Source organism: Doryrhamphus excisus, linkage group LG17 (genome assembly GCF_037039965.1).
Source record: "Doryrhamphus excisus strain RoL-2023G ecotype Guam linkage group LG17, RoL_Dexc_Guam_v1.1, whole genome shotgun sequence".
Lineage (NCBI taxonomy): Eukaryota > Metazoa > Chordata > Actinopteri > Syngnathiformes > Syngnathidae > Doryrhamphus > Doryrhamphus excisus.
Window position 1 is genome coordinate 9159676 of NC_136373.1, and position 23414 is coordinate 9183089.

Here is a 23414-nt window from a genome sequence, read left to right on the forward strand (position 1 = left end):
CTCTTGTGAAAAATCGAATCCACTGTCGTGTGTGTTTACTGGACAGATGGCTTACATGTCTCACATGGACCAGCACACTGACACTGAATCACATGTCTGCTATGGCAGGACGTGACTTTCATAATCGTGTATGCCATCAGGCCGACACTTTGTTGTCGTGATCTCCCTCAACATAACTCATAAAGACAAATCTGTATCCTAATGTCAGCTGGGCGTGTTCAATGAAGCTCGCTTGCATGAAATTATGAACATCTTATCATGTCCCTTGACTCTTTATAAATTAGTCTGTGCATTCGGTTGCGACATTATGTCAGGCAAAGGTCAGGCTTTACACGCATACAGTACATTGATGTCACAATTTGCATATCCTTTAAGCTCACAATTACATATCCTGATTTCAAAAACCACGTACAGCAAAATAGGAGGCACTGCACCCATACAATATTACTGCAGTAATACACTTCAAAAATCATTCCCTGCAGGTACAGGTACTGGAAATCTTCAAGATGAAAGCCGCATGGATTCCATTGAGTATCAGCAGATTGTTGCCAACAGTGTCCAAGAATCAGTGACAAAGTGGCTAAAAATTTATGTTAATTTTTTGTTGGGGTGCCCAAATTTATGCACCTGCCTACTTTTGTTTAAATAATTATTTTGTCAGATCTGTCTGTCTCATTAGTCCTGTTGATGCAGACACATTCAGTGTAGCTATTTGTTTCATTATTGAACTGAAATATGTCTCAATATTTTCAGTATATCTATACAAACACACACTAGCATATAGAATTATTTTTTCCGAGTCAGAAGAAAAAAAGTCCTTTACATTTTGCTCCAAAATGACTGCATATTGTTTATTTGTTCTATTATACATGTAACAATTTAGTGTACTGAATATTAACAATAATTGCTTTATTAATAGTGGTATCCAGATGCAATGCACACTGAACAGTACCAATATAGTCCAACATTATTATTACTTTTTCACCGCACGGCTTGATCATCAAAATGAGCAATTTGCAATAAGCAATTTGTATCAGATAGCTTGATAAAAACTTGTGCAAAGCCCTCCACATCTGTTGACTCAAAAACGCTACAAACATCAACCTTGTTGACATTTATGAAATCCAGCATTAAAGGTAGGGTGAATCCATTCTAGCGGCCCTGAGGCAGTCAGCGGGAGTTCTTATCAGTCTGTGCTCAGGCAAGGAAGCAACCCGGCCTAGTTGCTACTTCCTTTGCTCTCTTCCTCCACAGTCTTCTCGCTAGATGGCTCCCTGCTGCCCCTCATGGACTGCACGACTTGAGCCTGCTGCAGACGCCGGCTTAGCTCAGCTTCACAGGCTTGTAACAACGATGACGTCCTGACTCCGTCCCAGCCCAGCACCTGCTGCATCGCCTCCACTCCTTTGGCAACCACCATCTTAGCACAGAAACAGCGTTGTTTGAACAGCTGGAAATGGTTTCAAATGATTCAAAAGTACAGTGAGTCCTTATTTATCGTGGTGAAAGTGATCGTGTCACAATCGGCAGCATAAAACCCTGATCGGAGCATCCGTAGAAATGAGACCTTGAGACTGTGGCATTCTTCACAAGAGCTCAGTGAACATCAACATGTGTTTTTCTTTGGATTTTCTAATAAAAGCTCCAGTATCAAGACATTAAGACTTAAGATTTTTTTAAATTGATACTGGAATGGATCACTTCTAGTTCCAATGTTTCGATGGCCAAAATAGTAAGTATGAAAGTAAAAAGGAGGAATAGCCTCCTGGAATGGCTTGTTTTCCCTCAGATGTTCCACTACATTCATCTGGACTAAACTGCACATTTGTGGTGATTAAACCAGCACAACCTCATCCATCAGCCACTAATCAAAAAGCCCGAGTGCCACCATCTGTGCCATTGTGTGTGAAAACAGTTGATTCGTGTTATTATGATGTTGATTGACTGGATGCTTTTTGTGACCATTGACAGAGCATTTTAAACCTACTAAAAGCAGGCAACTTGGTACTGCACAAAGATGCAGTTTACAAAGGACGGAAGGTCTTATTTTTGCTTCAAATACTTAAAAATAGTCTTGTGCTTTGGTCAGTTACACACCCACATTGCTGTGCTGTGTAAATGCACCTTGTCTGCCCAACGGCTTAGGAAAGTGCAAGGAAAGGTGATGTGAAGACCGAGTGTGCGTTACTTGAAGAGCTTCAGTGGACAGTCTGGTCTCTGGACTTGTTTTTCCTTTAAGGACCATTAGAGTCCTGGGCATGAATTCAGATGCTTGGTCCACCTCCATCCCATCAGTCACATCCACACTTCCAGCTTCTGGCACATGGAATGGAAGAAATCATTTCTACTTGAGGTTCTTTTGTTGTGTGACGGTGGTGTTATTCAGCTGTGACAATAGCTCCACCTAGTGGCTGAAGGCATAAGCGTGACTTCCCTTGAAAATAATTATTATTGCAATTCTGCATTCCTTATATTTGCTGTCATGTAGAATGACATTTAATTGATCATTGTCATCAGATGTATTGATGAATTACAATACAAATGTATTGATGTCCCGCTTGGCCATCTCTGTGTGGAGTTTGCATGTTCTCCCTGTGCATGCATGGGTCTACTCCGAGTACTCCGGTTTTCTCCCACATTCCAAAAACATGCTAGGTTAGGTTGATTAGCAACCAATTGTCCATAGGAATGAATGAATGTGTGTGGGAATGGTTGTTTGTCTATATGTGTCCTGTGATTGGCTGGCCACCCTCGTGAGGATAAGCAGTAGAAAAAGAATGAATGAATGTTTATCTTCCTTCCATCCATGCACCCATACTCTATGCCACTCATCCTCACGAGGGTCGCAGGCATGCTGGTGCATACTGTTCATGACTGCGTATAATGCATCACAAGTATGTACCACTTGCATAGTTATTCTCTTGAAAAAAAGTGGATCGCATCGCCTCCCCATCCAACAATATTGTACTACAATATGAGAGTACCTTCCTCGCTGGGCCGGCTTGTTGCCTGCGGTCCCTCCTCTTTGTCTACTGCTTTGATGAATAGTTGGAGCAACTCCTTTGATTGCCTCTCCTCCTCGCGACGGTCCAAAACCCTCTGCAATGTTTCCTGAAGGTTCTCCGTCTTCCGTTTGCTGAAGCCAAGAGCAGAAGCCAGCTCAGGGCAGGGAGCGTCCACTAAGTTCTGGAATAGCATATGACAGTCGTTTCACTGAAATTAGCTTACTGTTGAACCAAAGGCTACCTTGGCGTGAATTTGGGAGATAGCTCAGAAATGTGTTTGCACAGTATCACTGAAAAGTGAGTACACCCAGTCATTTTTTTGTGTGGTGGTATAGGGAAGTTCTCCTGGTTGGACGGCCATAATGCAGTATAACACTGTTGTCCAGAGAGCCATAATACAGTGACACACTACCTGTAAGTCCTCCTCAGACATGAGGATGACACTAGCCAGGTCCTGCTTGAGCTGTAAGGCCAGGCCCCACCACGGTGCAGAAAGCATGGCTGCATCCACAGCGTCACTTCCAAGTATCACTGAATTCCTCGCCATCCACGCTGTGCCGCCATCCACTACAATGGAAGTTGAATTAGCACCAACACTTTCACATGATGCTATTCACATTCGAAACATAATCAACTTGCTCACGCCGGCGAAGGGGCGACCACATCTGCTTTTCATGCAGCAGCATGAACTTGGTGTTGGTGGGTAAACACAAGAAGTAGGCCTCGTCCGCCACTATTGTCCCATCGTCTTCTAAGACCACTGTAACCAGGTCGCTTGTTGTGAATCCAAGACACTCACTTCCTGTTTGAATGACAAAATATGACAAGAATAGAAATAGAAAGCAAGAACAAACATCAGCTCAGATCAATAGTTTTGTTTACTTTTAATGATAACCGTATTTTCGTAATTTAGCTGACCTCCACTCCAGGTAGAGATTTGGGCAACGCCTGGTGACGAGCATTTAAGGAATGAGCAGAGATAATGGCGTTCTTCTTGAATGATTTCACACAGCAAGTTTGAACATGTTAGAAATTTTGCAAGACGAAACGTTAGCTCATGATCTTGTGGGATAATCTTAAATGGCGACTACAGCAGGGACGTTTAACCTGATGAACTACGTTTGTGTACCCTTTACTGTCACAGGGTACGACGTTAATAGGACTAAATCACTGACTAATGCCTATTCCAATAATCCAAACATGTAATTACATATATTTATTATATTTCATTTCTGCATTTAAGCACTGAAATACACTGTCAGTGTTATCAATGTTAGCATCTGAGAGTAATGTTTTTAAATGTCGATCATCTCACCCTTTGTCTTCAGTTCCTCAAGAGAAGGGACGACCAAACCGTATGATTTCTGTCGCGTAAAGTTACACACCTTACACGGCTTCCGATCAGCCATTATACAATAAGAATAAATATGGAATTACTGCTTTTAAGACACAGCGAAATACGGATGGAAGGCGACCACTGGCAACTCTGGCTAGCCTTTCGAGTTTATCAGTTTGAGAACCGTGGTGGCGAAAGGGGCGATGGGTAATGTAGTATTCTATTTTTCTTAAGCGGACTACAGAATGGCGAAAGTTGTCATTTCCAAAATTACAAGTTGTCTCTAAAGAATAATGTGTCAACGAAATATAATCCATCATTAAATATCATTTATATAGCGATAATGTAAACGCGTTTACAGTGAAATCTCTATTCGGTCATCGTGAGTGCACTTTGTGCTTAGGCAAAAGCAATCGAAATTAAGCCGATTGATCGAGTCTTTGACACTGAACAGGTTTATATAGAATATATTTGTTGCTATTGTTGGTATTAATATTTTCAGTTTTATTATTCAATTTGAGTCTTTACAAAAAGTTATTCTTAATTTTGAGCCGCAAGGTGACCGAGTGGTTTGCATGTTGGCCGTTGAGCATCTCTGTGGAGTTTCCGTGGGTTTTCCCCGTGGGTTTTATCCGGGTACCTTTCCAAAAATATGCACGTTAGCTTAATTGGCGACTCCAAATTGTCCACAGATTTGAATGTGAGTATGAATGATTGTTTGTCTATATGTTACCCGCTATTGGCTGGCCACCAGTCCAGGGTGTACCCCACCTGTCACCCCAAGTAGCTGGCATAGGCTCCGGCATACCCACGCGACTCTGGTGAGGATAAGCGCCGCAGAGAATGGATGGATGGATATTAATTTTGACATTTTTAAGCGATCCACACTCCCTACCAGAAGGTGGCGGTAATGCACACCAAAGTCGCTTGCCAACCGCCCTATAACCCAAGAAGAAGAAGAAGAAGAAGTCCAAGTCTTCAACGCTAACAGAAACATGTCATCCGCCGACCACTCCGATCCACAGGTCAAAACATTTCTATGATAATGTCAACTTCCTCTTGGTGTCTCAGAACGACCGTATAGTCTTGCAACGTGAATATTTTTATATAAATGGCATTGCTGTTGCTTCTCTTGCTTTTGTTTACATTGTGGTGCTAGCATTGGCTACTGCACATTGCATTAGGGTTTATTTTACGGAAGCATTCAGAAGTCGCCTCTTTGCTCAGACAGATACGCACTTTCTACACGTTTGCGTCAAAGTGTTATGTGTCGCATCCGTCATGTTTGGTAGGTAAATGGATCAACATGGCAATGTTAAAAATGAATGAAAAAATCGATGAAAAAATCGGGCATTGAGCGTGCTGGTTCTGTAAGGTGACTCCATGCGGACGTCCTTTAAAAATGAAAGTATTATTCATGTGTATTTTCAGTGTATTATTCCGTGTATTTTCATTCGTATACATGTTTGTTAGGTAGATTACTTCATTGTCTCCAATTTCGTATCGGATATATAGAATAATGAGTTTTGGACCACATCAAGTCAAAACAGTGCTTAGAAAATTAAGTACACCTTAAAGCCTTTCAAACTCAGCTATAGTATAATGTATTATACTACTGCGGCAACTGGTTAAATTATTTAAATTCTTATTTTTAAATTGTGTTTTTTTAATACTTAATTTGTTCAAGTATGTGGATTTATATTTGAAGTGCTAACACGTTTTTATGCTTTTTTAAAATAAAATTTACTTGGTTAATAATGAAACATAACTAGTAAGTTATGACATCTTTCATCCAGCAGATGGCTCTCTCATACCACTTCTTCGTTTCCTTCTGCTCTGTTAGGCTGTCCCTTATCCTGGGAAAGATGGCGCACCAGCTCCTGCCAGAGAAGCCCTGGTAAGAAGTAAACCTTTAGTACAGCTACTTAAATGATAAGGCAATGAGGACTGACATTTTTAAAAGCAAAATATAATAAGTAATTCACTTTATCCAAACATCCAATATGCTTGCACTAATACACACTTGTTTATTTTCATGTAATGCAATCAAAAACATGATGTGATGAATACATAATAAATTATGTTTTTATTATTGTTAATTATTTAGCATATCATGATTCTTAATCATGTACCTTAAAATCTCAGTGTGAAACTGTAGCAAACACATCATTCACAGGACAACTGTAGTTTGCTATGAGTGAAATAATGAACGATTATATTTAATTTTAATAGAGCTGTATCTTATCTTATGATATATGATATTTATATTTATTTATATCCCTATTTTTCACTGGGGTCACGTTCCCGGACCACCTGGAAATGAGGAAAAGAAATGAATTTAAGAAACATGAAAATCAGAGGAGCCTTTTGGTAGCCAAAAGAGACGGGCCTTTTAAGGGAAGGAACTCTTCTGGCTCGGTTCCCTAAAAAGTCGCAAAAGCCATTAATACTTGTCACACAATACAGGTTCAAGACCAAAATACGCCTCATATACTTATTACAATGTAAATAAAAATGTAATGGTACTCGCCATTCGTGAATGATAATGTTAGGCCAGGCACCTAACTACGCAAACCCAAACATGGTGCCAACTAGTCTTGCTTAGTATTTTGGCCACCTGAAATGTCTCATCTGTCTGTCTGTGGAAGTCACGATGTACTCTTAACATCATGGCCCATCAATCTGACCACTTGTTCCAGCTCTTGTTCATCAAGATCCAGAAGCTGGCAGTGTCTGGCAACCTGCTTTCTAAGCTTTGTTGATCTCAGGAGGTCAGCGTTTTCCACTTTGCTTTCCAATTTGCCAATTTTCGAAGACAGTCACATCCACGAATGTTTGTCATTGCACCAGGTCTTGCAAAGACATAGGAATCTTCTGTAGGTATTCCAACTTCTACTTGACTCCTTCATTCTATCAGTCAGAAAAATTGGTACTTTCCTTCATTTTTCTCAATAAAATCCTGTAGCTTTCTACAGTGTGTTTGTAGTAACTAAGGAGAGCGATATAGAGCACATTTTGGGTGTGATTCCAGTAATTACCAGGGAGGGCGTTAGAGAGCATACTTAAGTAATTATGATGTAATTTCAGTGACTGCCACATGGGCAGTAAAATAAGCAGTGAGTAAAGTGTGTGTATATTTTTCGTGTTTACTATCTTTCTGAGGACCTCTCTGAAACTTGGTGTGAAGCCTTTAAACAGACTCTAGAAGCTATATCAGTGGATAAAAAAGTGAGGACTGGGCAAAATGTCACTCCAAACGTTGTTCACTAAGATAGAAGTACAAACACACACACACACACACACACACACATGCACATCAGGCCTTCATGCCAAGGCTAATTTAATCCTGGGGTTATTGATTGTGGGAGCATTCTCTCAGGCTTTCTTTCAATTTACGTCAATTTCATCATCCCACTGCGCTTCAATACTGCCTCCTCAAAAAGGCAAGAAATTCTTGTTAGGAGGGTTCTGATTCGAGACTGGTTGACAACACCCCCATTACACCCCCCAACACACATGCACATCACCGCCCTCACTTGCAGCCCCTTTTCTCCTTTCTCTTTTTGATGAGCTGCTCTTTCCCAGTTAAGTGGATTATTACAGTAGGGATAATTCTTGTCACATGGCATTATTTGGATGAGGTGAATAATTGAAATTTGTGTCTGAAAGAATTTTATCTGGATGAGAGGAAAGGGAGTGCTGGCAGGGTTGGGAGGGCAGTGAGTGAGCAGGAAAGGGAGAGAGAGAGAGATAACACACATTTGTATAACATTTACTGTATGTGCACGTGTGTATGTCAGACTGGGCACACCAGTTACGTTAAGAGGTTCTGACTCACTCAAATCAGAAGGCCCTGGCACACTGCTCCGTGTGGGCTATCCTCTGTGTAACAAAGGGGTCCAGCTTAGGGGCTATAGCCACAGCCTCCGCCACCATCTAGACTAGAGGAGCCGGTCTGGACCTGCAGTAAGAGAGAGAGGATCATAACACTGTGCTTGACTGGTGTACCAGTCACTGTCAGCCACTCTTGTTGCCTCCGGCACTGCTCTTCACTCTCTTCTCACCCCATCTTGCTCTGTCTCTGCCTTCCTCCCCCCACAACCAGCCGCCACCTTCCAGTCATGGGTGCCGTGCTGTCTCCCCTTGCCAGCTTCTTCATGGTGTCTCCCACACCGTTGTGCTTTGTCCCTGTAGGGACACTCTGTTCTCACCTCTCATCTCATCATATCACTCCAGATCACTCACTTTTCCTTCATATCCTTTCCAAGGAAACAATAGCTGTGTAAGCACTGACATATTGTACACTTACTACAGCGTTGATCATGAATACATCCATGAATGCTGTTTATTATATTATTTTGTTGTGAAAATATCCATCTTTCTTCCATTCTGCTTATCCTCGCTAAGGTCAAAGTTTTTCTGTGTGGGGATGTAGGTAATGTAAGCTTTTTTTTGAGAATGGTGGGAGGATGGTTGTATGAGGGGACAAAGAATTTTAAAAACATCATAGCTTTCACCGCTACTTCAAAAGCCCTCCTTCCCCAGGACATGTAGCGACAATGATGAAAACGTTTGTGAGTGTTAAGTAAGATGCTTTGAAGTTATCTATGGCGGTTCAGCAGTCTCCAAATTTCTTTTGCCTCGCTGCAACCATACCATAGATAGGTTGTGTGTTTCAGCAGACAAGTTGTGGAGTACCTGGTTGGCTGGCAGAGGATTGGCCAGTAGGAATCAGAAACATAAAGGCACTGCTACTACTGGTAATGCCACCCTTTGACTTTGTCTGGAGCCTTTGCTCATCAGTTCATTCCTCTTTTCCAACAGCTTCCAGGGCAGGCAGATGTTCCTCATATATCAGCCCTGGAATATATATCTGATGCAAATATATCTGATGCAGTGGTGTTACTACTAAGTCCGATTTCAGTCTTCGGACGAGCCAGCTTCATTTTGGGATAAGGTGCTGTGGACTGATGAAATTAAAATTGAGTCATTTGGACATAATAAGGGGTGGTATGCATGGCGGATGAAGAACACAGCATTCCAAGACAAACACTTGCTACCCACAGTAACATTTGGTGGTGGTTCCATCATGATGGGGGGGCTGTGGGGCCAGTGCAGGTACTGGAAATCTTCTTCTAGTTGAAGGTGGCCTGGATTCCAATCAGTTTCAGCAGATTGTTGCCAGCAGTCTTCAAGAATCAGTGACTAGTTGAAGGTGGCATGGATTCCAATCAGTTTCAGCAGATTGTTGCCAGCAGTCTTCAAGAATCAGTGACAAGTTGAAGTTGCACCAGGGCTGGATACTACCAAGACAATGACCCTAAACACAATACTACTAGGGCATTCATGCAGAGGAACAAGTACAACGTTCTGGAATAGCCATCTCAGTCCCCAGACCTGCATTTGATTGAAAATCTGTGCGATTTCAAGCTCGGAAACCATCAAACCTGACTCAACTGGAGATGTTTCGTAAAGAAGAATGATCCAAAATACCTTCAACCAGAATCCAGACCCTCATTGGAAGCCATAGGAAGCATTTATTTCTGCAAAAGGAAGATTCTGTTGGGGTGCCCAAATGTATTCCCTGCCGACTTTTGTTGAAATAATTATTGCACACTTTCTGTAAATCCTATAAACTTCATTTCATGTACGTGGGTTCTGATCCCACACTGCCTGTGGAACATGTGCACAAGGTACCAAGTGTCTTCAGTTTGCACGATTTGACCAAAAAGAACCCCCAAACTTGTTTATCTCAAGCTTTATGCAAGATGATCTCTTCTCTGATGATTCTTTTTTCACATTCATGGCTTTTTAATATTCATTATTTCAAGTTTTAGGGCTAGGAAGTTTAAGCATAGTTCAAATTAATTATTTGGGAGTCACTAATGATTCTACTATGTTAATTCAATTCTGTCAGGAAGCTCGGCTACCATTTAGTTAGTCAAGGGAACCTTCAGAGATCTTTCCTTTTTCCTCCATGCTCATTGCTTTAATTGTAATTGTAATCTTTTATTGGAGTTGTCTGCAGTAAAGGAGAGTTATGGTCTGAACGGGGGCAAGAGGCACAGAGATATTTCATGATTATTGAAGAAGATGGTCACTAGGTGGCAGACACTAGTTCGGCCTCTATGTAATTACTGGGCGTGGAAGTGAAAATGAAAAACTGTGTGCGTGTGTGCAGATTCTGGCACACAAGTTAAATAAATGTCATCACATGTGACCTTAGAGTAAGTAGTTTAGAGTCATACCACTTGGCTCCTGTTGTATTTGCCTCCGTAGAAATGCTCTTTTTGAAACAACAGCACTACACTTTTTGTGCATCATGCGCTGCTTGTTTCAGTGGTTAATGACACAGGAAGGGCCCTCCATTTTATTCTTGCTGTGTTGCACCCCCCGCCACCCACTCAACCCCACAGCCAGCAGCAAGCATCCTTAGAGGACTCTGAATGAATTTTCACTGTCATGTCCAAGGACGAGTGGCGCAGGGTCAGCTAATTGCTTTTATGATTATGATTTCACGTCAGATTTATCGTGCATACTCGGAGCACATCTTTGCTGCCGATGTTGCTGCCTTGAATGAGGGAAAATGAGTTTACAGCTTCTGGCTGGGACTTCTGGTTTAAGTGCAGGTCATACTTTTTGACTCATTAGGCTTGAATGCAAGGGCGTGAATCACACATGCTTTCTCTGTTAAGCTTTTCTTTTTCTTGTCAAACTGCACTTCTCATATAGAACGTCAAAGGAGCGTTTCTTCAGTCTTCAACATGTGCTCAAGTTTAAAGACCATGAGAGGGGAATGACACAGACAAGAATTTTGGTTTTTTAAAAGAACTACTTTTTATAAGCCATAAATCTCTTCTTTGTTTTCCACTTTCAGATGAAATCATTTTGCTTATTCCCCCTGTGTGCCAGAATTACCAGTTGACGTCTCTTTGATGTTGGCAACTCCTTTCTGATGCTTTCCCCCGCATCATTCAAAGTGATGAGCCCAGATGATTCCAGCCTGGTTTATGAATTTGATCTATTTTGTGGTTTGTGCTTCATGTGCTGAGCTGGACTTGATCTGCTTTGCCAACACACCCAACAGGCTTTTATCTTGTCTTTTTTAAAAATGGGAGAATTGAGGATCCTTTAATTCACTGAAAAGTTTACCGCACTGAAGCTGTTGTGACTTTGTGTCACAACACATTTATGATTGTTTGGTTTTGGCAACTATTTTTGACCTTTCTCTGACCTGCTGGTTGGGCTACACTATGACTAGTTGCAGATGTAACCCAAGACAGTTTTTATAGAGTTTTGTTTGATAAAAATGTCTATTGGCTGCATTATGTTAAGTCTGTGATTAAGCAGAAATAAATTAACGTTAATATATGCTTAGGGATTCGCTTGGAATTTAATGTCTTCATGAAAAAAAAAAATCGCCTGTTAACGAAACTGTAATTTCCCATTCTCCCGTAATTTAGTGAACTGTCCCAATATGTTTATTTGAGACAATATGGAAGTATGACACTGGTTTAATTGCACTGTAGATATTTTTCTCCAGTACTGTGAAGAAAGTGGCCTCATCCAGCTCGGTCTCGTTCCCTCTTCTGCTTTGTAATTATTTCCGCTTGATTTATCATCATTTCATTGTGTTTACCGTGGCAAACTGCTGGAGTGAGCGACTTGGTCAGAGAGTGGCTTGTCTCCTTGCAGCGAGGTTGAAAATCTCCTGATGAATCGAAGATGTCTCCGTTGTCAAGACTACTCACATCGCTCTCAGCCTCCAATGTCACTTTCAAGGCATAATTACACAAGTTGTGTTGATTAGTATGAGAAGCAATTACGCTTGCTTTCCGCCGCAAAATGAGACTATGATTGACAGGAAGCATCCCGACTTTAATAGGCAAATGACTGTGGTAATTCAGGTACTGAGACCCTTTGATTTGTCAGCATCGTCCTCATTTTTTTAATGTGATTAATTCTCTCTTGGCCATATGTCTTTCCATACACTATTTTAACCAGTAAGTTTTCTGCTGTGGGGTGAACTAACTGTTTGTAGGTCAGAAAAGTGGAAAAAGCATAAAAGTTCCATTTAAGTTAGTTTTAATAATGTATAATTATTCAATTATGTACATAACAAAAAATAACATGCAACATTTACTATCTAATACACTACCAAAACACATTATTGCAAAGATTTCTATTGTAACAAATACACAATGGATTTCTCACATAGTTTACATGTATAACTAAAGTCATATTTACTGTGACAAAAATCATTTTTGGTTTAGTAGTCTCTCTCCTATTTTCACAACTATTCTAATCAGAGCATAATTCTTTGCAATTGACACTTTGGGAAACATTTCCCCCCATTTTGCTTTCACTGTGTGAAGCTGTTGAGGTAATTTGTAGGCGAGCTCTCCCACGGTGCCAGATATTTTCTTTAAATGCTTTCCCTTATGCCTTTTAGTTATTTACAGATAACAGTGATTCTAGCAAAGGATATGGTATAGAAAAAGGAATAAAGAGCCCGTGCCAAATAAAGTACCGAGTACAACATGTTGAAGCTTTTACTCAGAGTAATTTAAACATGTCAATTAAGAATTACCATTTCAATCATGTTGACTTTTGATTGGCCCGCTCTCCAATCTCATATTTTTCTCTTTGTTAACTGAAGTTCAGCCAATCAGGTAATTCCTTGTTTGTCTTAATAGCTCCCTATAGAGGCATACATGCATAAATATAATAAAATAATTTGCTGTTGCACTCCATTGCGAGCTGTAATTTATGTGGATTGAAGGCGTGCAGCACGAGTGGCCCAAATGCTCGTTTGTCACATCTAATAAATGTTGGAATGTAAATTATGACGTTATGCTTCAGATGTTTATTCCAGTTCTTTAATGTAAACAGCCCACTCCAATACATTAATGGGTGGGGGAGTCATGAAGGGGATTTCACTTGGAGTTTTTCAGCAATCCATAATCAACACAAAAGACCCTACTGAGATGGGCAACAATATAACATGTGAAGGCACAGTAATGTATTATTGTATGAAAGCAGGCTTGTACACAGAAAATATGAATACTTTATTAATAATGTAGTGACTAATAGTTCCATCAAGACTGTAATAGCAGTTTAATGGAATACGACAGTAAGAATGTATTACACATCTTACATTTAGATGGGACCCATAATTACATTTATCAGGGATTTCTGAAAACTGTTTTTATTTCATTATTTTGTTAAGTTAATTGCCTCTCTCCCTACACCAATGTTTTCCCTCGGAGATGGCACAAAAATGTTAATGGATATTAATTAATATGTGTCAGTTTTCTGGTTTTGATTAAAAATAATGAAAGCAAAATGCTAATGGGATTGCATCGTTTCTCAGTGTGTGGTGCCCAGAGATTGTGTTATCTGGGAAATCTAAAAAAGAGAGAGTGTGTGCTTATAAATTAGGGTAACCAAAAAAAAACAAAACTATGAGCTCATCATCTTAAAAATAAATAGTCTTATACTAAATATATACATGACAGAAACTCATCTGCACTAATTAGCCTAACTTTCGACGTTTATTCTGGGCTTGTTAGGCGCAGATTGTTTTTCCTTTTTATTCACTTACCCCCTAGTGACAATTGTACCCCACTTTGGACACCTAGGCTCTGTAAGATGGCTGGGCTTTCCCTGACACAGGGTGATAAACATCCGGGAAGAACTCGAGTTGCGTGCCTGCTGAACGCCTTCCTGGGGAGGTGTTCAAGGCCCAGGACAGGTTGGAGAGGCCTAGGATTGCTTTTGGATCCCCTGGGAGGAATTGAACAAAGTAGAAAGGGAAGCGAAAGAAGATGAATGGAAATCATGACTCAAACTTAAGGCTAAGCTTCATTTTCACTTGGCAGTTTATTGCATAAGGTGCTTCCAGCAATTTTGTTAATATTATTAATATATTAATTAATTTTGTAATATTTTTTTGTTTGGTGTGTTCCATTTACATTTTTGAAAACAAAGCTCAGGAGTGAAACAGTCTGCTGCATTGAGAAAGCCACCATCCCCTCTGGCTTCCTGAACAATTATTCAACGTCTTGGCTTCCCCGTCTTTGCTCGATTGTCATGACTGTCAACGTCGTGTTAATGCAGTGATTAACATGAATATTGCATTTGTTTTCTGCTGCAGCTCTCCTGGCTCTGGTATTTTGCTTTCTCTTTGATTAGAGCTGTAGATGGCTGTGCATTGGAACTGTTTGGTGAGCTTCAAAACAATGCAGATTGCATTTGTATGTCATCAAAACAAAAGCTTACTTACCATTAAGAGACGTCTTGAAGTAACCTCTTTTCTTGGGAAACTTCAGATGTCCAGTCTCTACTTCCGGATCGGATTGGGCATCCAACACGTGGCTGTATGTTAAAAGCGGACATTTTAAAAAGATAAATTGCTGTTTATTATCAACTCCGATAAAGTTTGTAGCACAAACCGGAACTCTTTCTCTGTACTCGGGAGTGTGACCAATCACAGCGGAGTGGGCGTGCCTGGAGGTGGGCCATGGGTGAATACATAAAAACAGCTGAAATCACGAAATCCAAAGAAATACAACTGAATAGGTGCAGATTCTGGAAGAACCAGAATGCTTTCTGTGCAGGTTATTGTGTGAAGCTGTTCTATAGGAGTCCATACTCAGTACAAAGGGACGAAAAATTAGCCCAATAGGTCCCCCTTTACTTTGGCTTGGTGGGTAGATGTGGTACTGCACATTTTTTGCCATAACATTGGGTTAGAAAGCAGCATTTAGCTACCTTGACTCCACTGCCCTATTATCTATACGCTAACCTATAGAACAGCAGCATGTAACAGGCTATTCATGAACTGATTGGCTGTCTAAGTAAATACATGCAAAGGGGATGTTGTCATTGGCTGGACAGTCTCATTGTATTATATGTTGTGTCGCTTTGTGTCGCCTGTCACTCACCGAGTTGCAATGCAGAATGGTACAGAATGAATTATATGTTTATTTCATTTACAGCTCAGTTTGGATCGATTTTGTGTGCTGAGAACACGGGAGCAGTGCATGATTGCGTACACGAGCAGTTTAGAGGGAAGTCACAATAAAGCAGAAAGACTCGCTTGGGTTATGTCCTGTCTTTGAGGTTCCACAGCACTTTGGAAAGCAAAGGCATGTCATTGTCATGTCTTTCGTGTGTCGCGGTTGAAAGAAACAGGTGTGTGTCTGCTGCTGAGCTGCTTGCCTCAGCCCCTGTTCTGTAACACGCCACCCTGGGTGACATTATTGTGGCTGCCTCGGGGTTGTCTCACAATTCTTTTTGAAACCGCCTAAATGTAGGTCTGTCTATCACCACAAGTCAACTTGGACCTCGTATGACCTTTTTTTCTGATAGGTGAACTCTGACTGAGCAGCCGGTCTTTTTCCAAACCAATTTTTCTGGATTCTGTTAGTGTTATTTTGTAGATGAATGCATAATAGCATGGTTTTCCTGGAACACCAAACTTTACAGCAATTTATAAGAGCATCTTAATTCCATTCATCCTCATCTATTGCTGTTGTGCTAAAAGCCAACATGCTGCAAAACATAAAAACGGTGTCTGAACTTCCCAGAAAAGGTGGATCATGCTAAGGTGTGTCATGTATAAACAAAACGCCACACTTTGTGACTTTGTGACATTTATAACAATGAAATCATCCACGCGCAGCCTGTCCGGTTCAGAGAGGTTGAGATGAAGAATGGTTATTCAATGTGACAAGCTGTCGTGTTGATGCATTCTAGCGAGGGCTTAAATGGAAGAAAGAGAACTTCTAATTTTGTGAGCCTGATGATTGTTGCTTTCCTATGCTGTCAGCACCACACACGTTTGGTGCTTATTCTGCTCCAGAAGGTGAGATTCTCCCCAATAGTTGGAGGCGTCCAGAAAAGGAGAATTTACCAACATTTTTCTTGAGTCCGTGCTCGTTAAATGACGTTCTTCTTCCTCATCAGATGGCCAATGCATCCTGACTTGACCGCCGCTCCAGATGTGGCATTGTTTGTGTGTCTGAATGTTTCTGACACATCTAAGTTAAAAACAGGCAACAAGGGTACTGCCATGCATAGAAACACCTGTGCCACCCCTAACCAGTAGATGGCGATATTATTCTTCTCTGGCGCCACAGTGGCCTCAGTGTATGTCACATGACACCATGCTCTGCTGCATGGCCCCCTGAGAGAGGAAAGACAGCTCTCACCCACATGTGGAGGGTCATGCCACCAATTCCTGCTCCCCTTTGAAGACCATGAAATTGGTGATCCAGATCCATTGGTGACACACGATTAGCACACTCGGCCTATTGACTGGCGAGCGGTTGACGTGTGATTATAATGTCACAATCTGTAAGCTTGTCTCTGTTAGCACATTCTTGTCAGGTTGGCACCGCTTACCCAAGAAATAATTTGATCAATAAAAGGACACCTCTCTACCGCTACTGGCCTCTCCATTGCAGTTATATTAGTCAGTTTGACGGGTGGCAGGGTGGCAGAGTGGCACACGTAAGCCAACCATGTTAGTGCATGGTTTTGACTCAAGGAGAAAGAGTGATTTAGATAAACAAAAGAGGAGAAGCTTGTCACGGTAAGTTGCTGGTGACAAAGGCCACAACTTCTGTGGTGTGTCTGTTGGACTCAAGCATTACGTTGTTTGCTGCTGGTACCGCTTGCATTTCGCCTCAATCAGTTAATTCAATGTGAAAGCTCACCGGGCCTTGATGATGTGAAGGACAACACACAGGCGGGGACGGTCTTAAGTAAAGACTTTGTCCTTGTTTATTTGACTGGCTTACCACAGTATTTACAAGTCATCGGCATTATCAAATACATAAAAAGGCTGTTTGTGTGGATTTAAATGCTACACCTGAGAAAAGTATTTACATTTACAGCAGTCATTAAATTTGGTGTGTATACACATCTGCTTTTTGACCATAATCATAACACATACGGTAAGTAATTTCTTGTGTATGATTGTGCAAACTATATTTTCGGGCACATTCGACCGATCCAAAATTTTACTGGTGTGTCTGTTCTCCATACTGGAAAACACTTGCATCCGTTTTTCACAGAATGTCATCATTGACTGGGGGGAGGGGGCAACAAAATACAAAAAGAAAAGCTTCAAATTACAGGAAAGAAGCACTGCATTAAAGCACAGAAGAGATCGATGGTAGTACATTACATTTTATGCGAATGAAAAAAATCAACTAATTAAAATGGATTACTCCTGCTTTGTAAATGTGTTTCTGAATTAAATTATTTTATGAAAAGATTTTGACCAATTGAGGAGCTGAGGAAGTATCCATTACTGGATTGCAGCTGAGAAGAGGCCGGGATGTTTTGTGGTGGCTAAGTAGTTTCTTGTGCTCCGCTGTGACTCCCCAATCCCCCACCACCGCTGCTAAAGTGCCACGGGTTAATCACCGATGACCTCTATATCTCAGAGCAGCTTCGGACGCACGGTTTGGCCTTTTTTGTGGCCTATTTAACAATATTGGTCCAAACTGGGTGGAAGTGAGGTGTCACTTATGAAGTCCTCACTCTTTATTCGTGGAGTCTCTCTAAGCCCCACAGGGGATGTCCTTATCTCAACACACTGTCTCGCTAGTTTATCGACAGCAACCTCAAGAACACTGTGCATGACCACTAAGACATGGCAGACTTTGCTTTATAACACTTTTTTCAGTCCAGTTTTTGAAGTTTTTAAATAATCTAAGAAGAAAATAAACATTCATGTGCACACCTTTGGACAATATACAGTCCCTAATTAACCTAACATGTTTTGGGGGTTTGGGGACAAGCCAGGCTATTGTAAAAGCTTAATTAACTACACAGGAAAGTAACATTCTGAATTAAAGTAAAAAGTAACCACTATAAAAGAGCTAAATGGAAAGTTTGGCCAATACATGCACTCTGAGGAAGGTAAAAGGGAAAAAAACACGGCCCACCCCCCTCAAAATTGCATAATAATGCAATAATAATTGCATAATCATAGCCTGCCTGTGACTTTGTCACAGATACAGTGCTGTATGTTATTTTTAAACCTAAATGTCAATCAACGTTTCCATTGCCTGTTTGTTTCATCTATTGAAATGTTGACTCTGACCTTTTAATTTTCAAACATTGGAGCATCATTCAATAAAAATTGACCCCATTCTCAGAGCACAGGACACAGAAATCCTACCAAGGTTATTTACTCTTTTGATTTCAGAATTATTATAAAGGTTAGCGAGACACTGAAGACTTTTGGTCTATTTCCTCTTAATACTGGAAATGTCTCCACTAAATGTTACTGTGCATTCTTTTTGGTTGTGAAATGTACTATTTCTTGGTAGTGCTTTGTATTGTTAATATTAAACGAGTTAATTCGCAGTAGCACTGGTGATAAGATACTGTCCAAGTGGAGTGTGCACCTCACTTCCTGATGTCTAACAGCGTCAGTAATTCCCTATAGCTGCTCCCATGAGACATTGCTTCCGCCACTAAAGGTCATATTAAGATGGGAACCATGTCACAATGAGAAGGGCATTTAAAGCCACTCTTTTAAAAACATTAAAAAGCACTGTTGGCTAACCAGTCAGGCGAGTAAAGGAAATACAATGATTTCATTGCATTTTAGTGGGGTTCTTGTAACACAGAAGGTATTTGGTGAAGTCATACAAGACAGTGTGTGATGGCAAATCGTTGATGAGAGCACCACATTAATATAAAGCTTCATTGTTTGCCGTCTCTCGCCTTCTCTTGCTTTGTGTCCTCCTGTATCCTGTGTTTAGGATTGGAAATCCGAGACCATTCTAACACAATTTTTCTCCATGTCTATTATTATATCAGGGGCACTTTTCCGCAAATGTACAGGCTGGGGCAATTGGGAATTAATTGATTCACACTGAGACTGAATCCTATACTTGCTAATGACTTCCTTTCAGCCCCCTCCACTGCACCTCACACCCAAATTATACTTTCACCATGTCCTCTTAATGCAAAAAAACTGTAGTATAATTGGACATAGACATGTTTTTGGTGAAATTGATGAAAATATGAGTTCAGTCTGTACAGGACAGATGAATAAATACATGTGATCAGTTTCTCAATAGTATATTACATCGGGTAGCCGTGAAGACATTTCTGTCCTGGGGGGTGATGACAGAAAATAAGTGCGAACCACTGCATGAAAGGGGACCAATTGTGCTCACTTTCAGCCCTGTGCCGTGCGTTGTGGACTTCGATAGAGCAGCCACACACAATAACCCCCAGAGAAAGCTTTCTGGATATTCCAGAATCTGATTTAATAAGCTTTGGTTCTTCCTACTCCTTTTGGACATGTGGAACTGTGAATTGATTTATGTGATATAAAACATACCACCCAAAAATAATCATTCAACAGCAAATTATAAGTGTTTACGTGAGAAAACTGAATCACCACAAACACAGTGTTGTAGGTCATTATTTTATTTCTAAATATTTATCTAAATATTAATAACCCCATAATTGCAAATAACTGTAGGTGTAGCTAAAATATATAATAAACTGGTTACATGGTTTCCCACATGATGTGATCCAAGCGTAAATGGATTTTGTTCTCATTTCTCACAAATCAGCGTATTGCAATAGTAATATTGCACTGTGTAGTGCAGTGCAACTCGTGTCCAATTCAAACTCAATAACATTGCTGTAATCCTGTTCGCTCATCAACTTCACTCACGTTAAGTGTGTTGGTTAATGGTCTCTGCTCCTGTGATTGAGTTTTTGCCTCTTTTTCTCTTTTACCTGACACTTTATTGGCTATCTGGTTTGTAATGATTATTACCCTTAACATGAAGCACTTTGGTGCATTAGCAAGTAGAGATCAACAGAGCAAGAAAGCAAAAAGTAATTTTTCAAATGAAATAAATAATTATCTACTTTTTTTAACCTATCCTTTAATTCTGATCGTTTCATGTCATTCATTATTGCCCCAGTGTGAATGTATCACATATTGTTTGTCTGTACCCCACCCGCTAAAAGCCCAGTTGTGCTACCCAACACTATAACTGAGATGATCTATAAGTCAATAACAAGACAAGACTAAAATCTGTGAAATGTGGTTATAATTGATTGAGATGTCTGGGTGGAACTTGTTTAAAGCTTCTATGTCATCTGCTAAGAAGTGCACTTTTCCTTTCCCTGAAGGTCTACCGGTAACCAAATGGACATGGGCCTCATTAGTTTGCCGCTGAGCTCGCCATGTTCCTTACAAAGATTTTGTACTTATGACTATTAACATGGCCTCACGGGGGCTGAGGGGTTAGCATGTTGGCCACACAGTCAGGACATGGGAAAGATCTGGGTTTCATTTTCCACTTGGGCATCTTTGTGTGGAGTTTGCATGAACCCCCACCCCCCATCCCCCACCCCCCCGTATGTGCGTAGAGAGCATATAATGACGTACATTTGTCTCGAATTGTAAAACACATTTATTTATTGGTAACAATGAGGATGGGATGTCAACCTCTACACACATTGCTATGTATTCAACCCAACCCTAACTGTGCTGTGATGAAGGAAGATGTAGTCACCCATGCAATTCCAACGGCATTCATTAATTCATTTTCTACCGCTTTTCCTCACGAAGGTCGCAGGGGGTGCTGGAGCCTATCCCAGCTGTCTTTGGGCGAGAGGCGGGGTACACCCTAGACGGCAGCCAATCACAGGGCACATATAGACAAACAACCTTTGGACAATTTGGAGTCGCCAATTAACCTGTTTTTGGAATGTGGGAGGAAACCGGAGTACCCGGAGAAAACCCACGCATGCACGGGGAGAACATGCAAACTCCACATAGAGATGGAATTGAAATTGGTCTCCTCGCTGTGAGGTCTGCACGCTAACCACACGACCATCGTGCCACCAATTCCAACGGTATATGGAAGATATACCGTGTTTTGTTCACGCAGACATGGGGAAAACGGCTCTCTTGGTTCTTCTGTTGCAGGCATGTGTTTGGCCAGCTATGTGGGGCGGGTTGAGCATGACCTGTGAACCAGGAAGTGCGGGAATCGGTGTGTGTGCTGTGCTCTGGTGGTGGAAGTGTGAAAAATAAAGTTGACTGGAAGCAGCCGTTCGCCGTGTTCTTTTTTGGTATTGAAATCCTTAAGCAAAGATTGATTTAAGCTGCTCGACATTGTTCTATACTATAGAACAAGGTCGAGTGCATTATTGCCCACTTTTAATGCAGTTCGGCGCAGGAACGGATATATCGACAGTCCGGTTATATCGATATTTTTTCCGACTCCCGACAATATCGATATAACGAGACTTTACTGTATTCCTATTTGGGATACTATTAACTTATTCACTGCCAAAGAAGTCTACAGACGTCTTTTCAAAAAGTAACGTGGACATCTATCCACATCTCTTGCTTTCTTCACAGGAGCTGCAGATCAAAGTCTGATGGCGCTTGTGTGTGAATTTCAGACTTAACTTAGTTAATGTATTTCTGTCCCAGCACGGGGCAACAGTTCTCTTGTCGTCCGATCAGCAGCAACAGCTTGGATATGGTGAAGACAGAAGTTACTGAATAGCACGCTGACTAAGGAAAATTCCAAGTACACCTCAGTTAGGAAGGGAATTGGATTTGACACGATAGTCTTGTGTGTGTCACAGAAATAAAGCTCACTACTCAACCTACCCGCTGGACAAGTTGAAACTGCAATTCTTTTGGATTGAAATGGGTTCATAGCATATGCAGTGCATTACACAAAATGAATTACCACTGGCAGGGTGTTCAATCATTTTGTATCTTTCAACACTAAAAGAAAAGAAGAGTAATCAAAACCTTTCAACCTATTAGGAAGATGACTCTCACAATTGAATCACAGGGACCACAGGTTTGATAATAAGTCATCTAAACCCTACCCTCCAGTTGTTTCCGCTTTTCCTGCATTTTTACATATTCATGTCCAAGGCTCCTCCTCATGACGCCCACTTCAAATTTATTGTTTAATGCCATTTGACAGTCTCTAGCCCCCCCACCCCCGCCCCGGCGCTCCCTGCAATTCTTGGAAATTCATATGAGGATGGAAAAGTAAAGTTCATCTCAAAGGAAAGCATAATACAATCGATGAAAGCAGTGCACTTAAAACTTTAGATGTTCTGTTGCTATTTCACTTTCTAGTGCATTAACGTTTCAAGTCATTACAACCTTTAGACTGCATGATTTCATCATGGTGGGTTTTTAACAGGAGGGATCGCAGAGATTTTCAGCGTAGTATTGTAAAGTTATTAGATGCAAATGATCACCTCTGCATTAAGTATAGATTTCCTTTCGCTGGGCACTTAAGGATGAAAGTTTGTCTTTAAGAGGGTAATAGAAAATTAAGCTCTATACTCCATTTGTCCGCCACTCTGGATGATCTAATTTTATAACTGCTGATTTGGTCATTCTCTTCATTTGCAATGGCTTGAAAGTAGTCAGGTGGGCTTCGTCTACATTATTAGTAACAGCCATTATCCTTTTATGTTTTCCTTTCTACTTGCAACAAATACTTTTCTCTACTGCACTCTAAACTTTTGAAAGTTTCACTTTCCTGTCGACCTCTCCCTATTATTTAATCACTTTTGTTTATTCCCAGATTTCTACAGCTATAAAATTTCTTCAAAATCCAAAAGTGCGTCAGAGTCCCTTGGCCACCAGAAGAGCCTTCCTGAAGAAAAAAGGTATGCAATGTCATAATCAGTGAGAGATGCAAAGATACCATTAACTCCAAGACTTCCACTGATTTGTTTTTTTGTAAAGTTGGCGATAGGGGTCAAAGGTGGGTGTAGCTCCGGGGGATTTAATAGGGGTCGATGTCATTACAGAGAGCATGATTCAGGCCCTGTGAATAAATGACACACCAGTCGGGATGCTCCTTTGGGTTCAGGAAAATTAATATTGACAAACTCCCTCTGCCTTTTCAATGGAATTATCAATATTGCCTTCCAGCATTTTAACCCTTTTACCTAATCTAACTGTTATTGTAAATTTGAGACCTGGCGATATTGTTTTTTCGGTAGGGGTTCCGTTGTTTTTTTTTTTTGCA

At 40.8% G+C, this 23414-nt stretch overlaps 2 protein-coding genes and 1 long non-coding RNA gene across 4 annotated transcripts in view; 1 reads left to right on the forward strand and 2 right to left on the reverse strand.

Moving 5' to 3' along the window:
* Nucleotides 1-816: 816 nt before the first annotated feature.
* On the reverse strand, nt 817-4528 carry dffa (DNA fragmentation factor, alpha polypeptide). The gene is made up of 6 exons (XM_058084384.2): nt 4321-4528; nt 3649-3807; nt 3418-3572; nt 2985-3186; nt 2189-2316; nt 817-1420 (listed from the first exon to the last, which is right to left on the reverse strand). The coding sequence occupies exons 1-6, from the start codon at nt 4412-4414 to the stop codon at nt 1220-1222; spliced, it is 939 nt and encodes a 312-aa protein (XP_057940367.2). The 5' UTR covers nt 4415-4528; the 3' UTR covers nt 817-1219.
* A 731-nt stretch (nt 4529-5259) lies between these two features.
* pex14 (peroxisomal biogenesis factor 14) overlaps nt 5260-23414 on the forward strand; it is a 40026-nt gene continuing 21871 nt past the window's right edge. For both annotated transcript variants that reach the window (XM_058084383.2, XM_058084382.2), the window contains exons 1-3: nt 5260-5366; nt 6185-6238; nt 22965-23049. In XM_058084383.2, the coding sequence (XP_057940366.2) occupies nt 5337-5366; nt 6185-6238; nt 22965-23049 (169 nt within the window). In that variant the 5' untranslated portion in view covers nt 5260-5336. The remainder of the gene's footprint in view (nt 5367-6184; nt 6239-22964; nt 23050-23414) is intronic.
* On the reverse strand, nt 7856-8781 carry LOC131136980 (uncharacterized). Its single transcript, XR_009131834.2, has 3 exons — nt 8651-8781; nt 8406-8529; nt 7856-8302 (listed from the first exon to the last, which is right to left on the reverse strand). It is a non-coding gene; the product is annotated as an uncharacterized LOC131136980 (long non-coding RNA).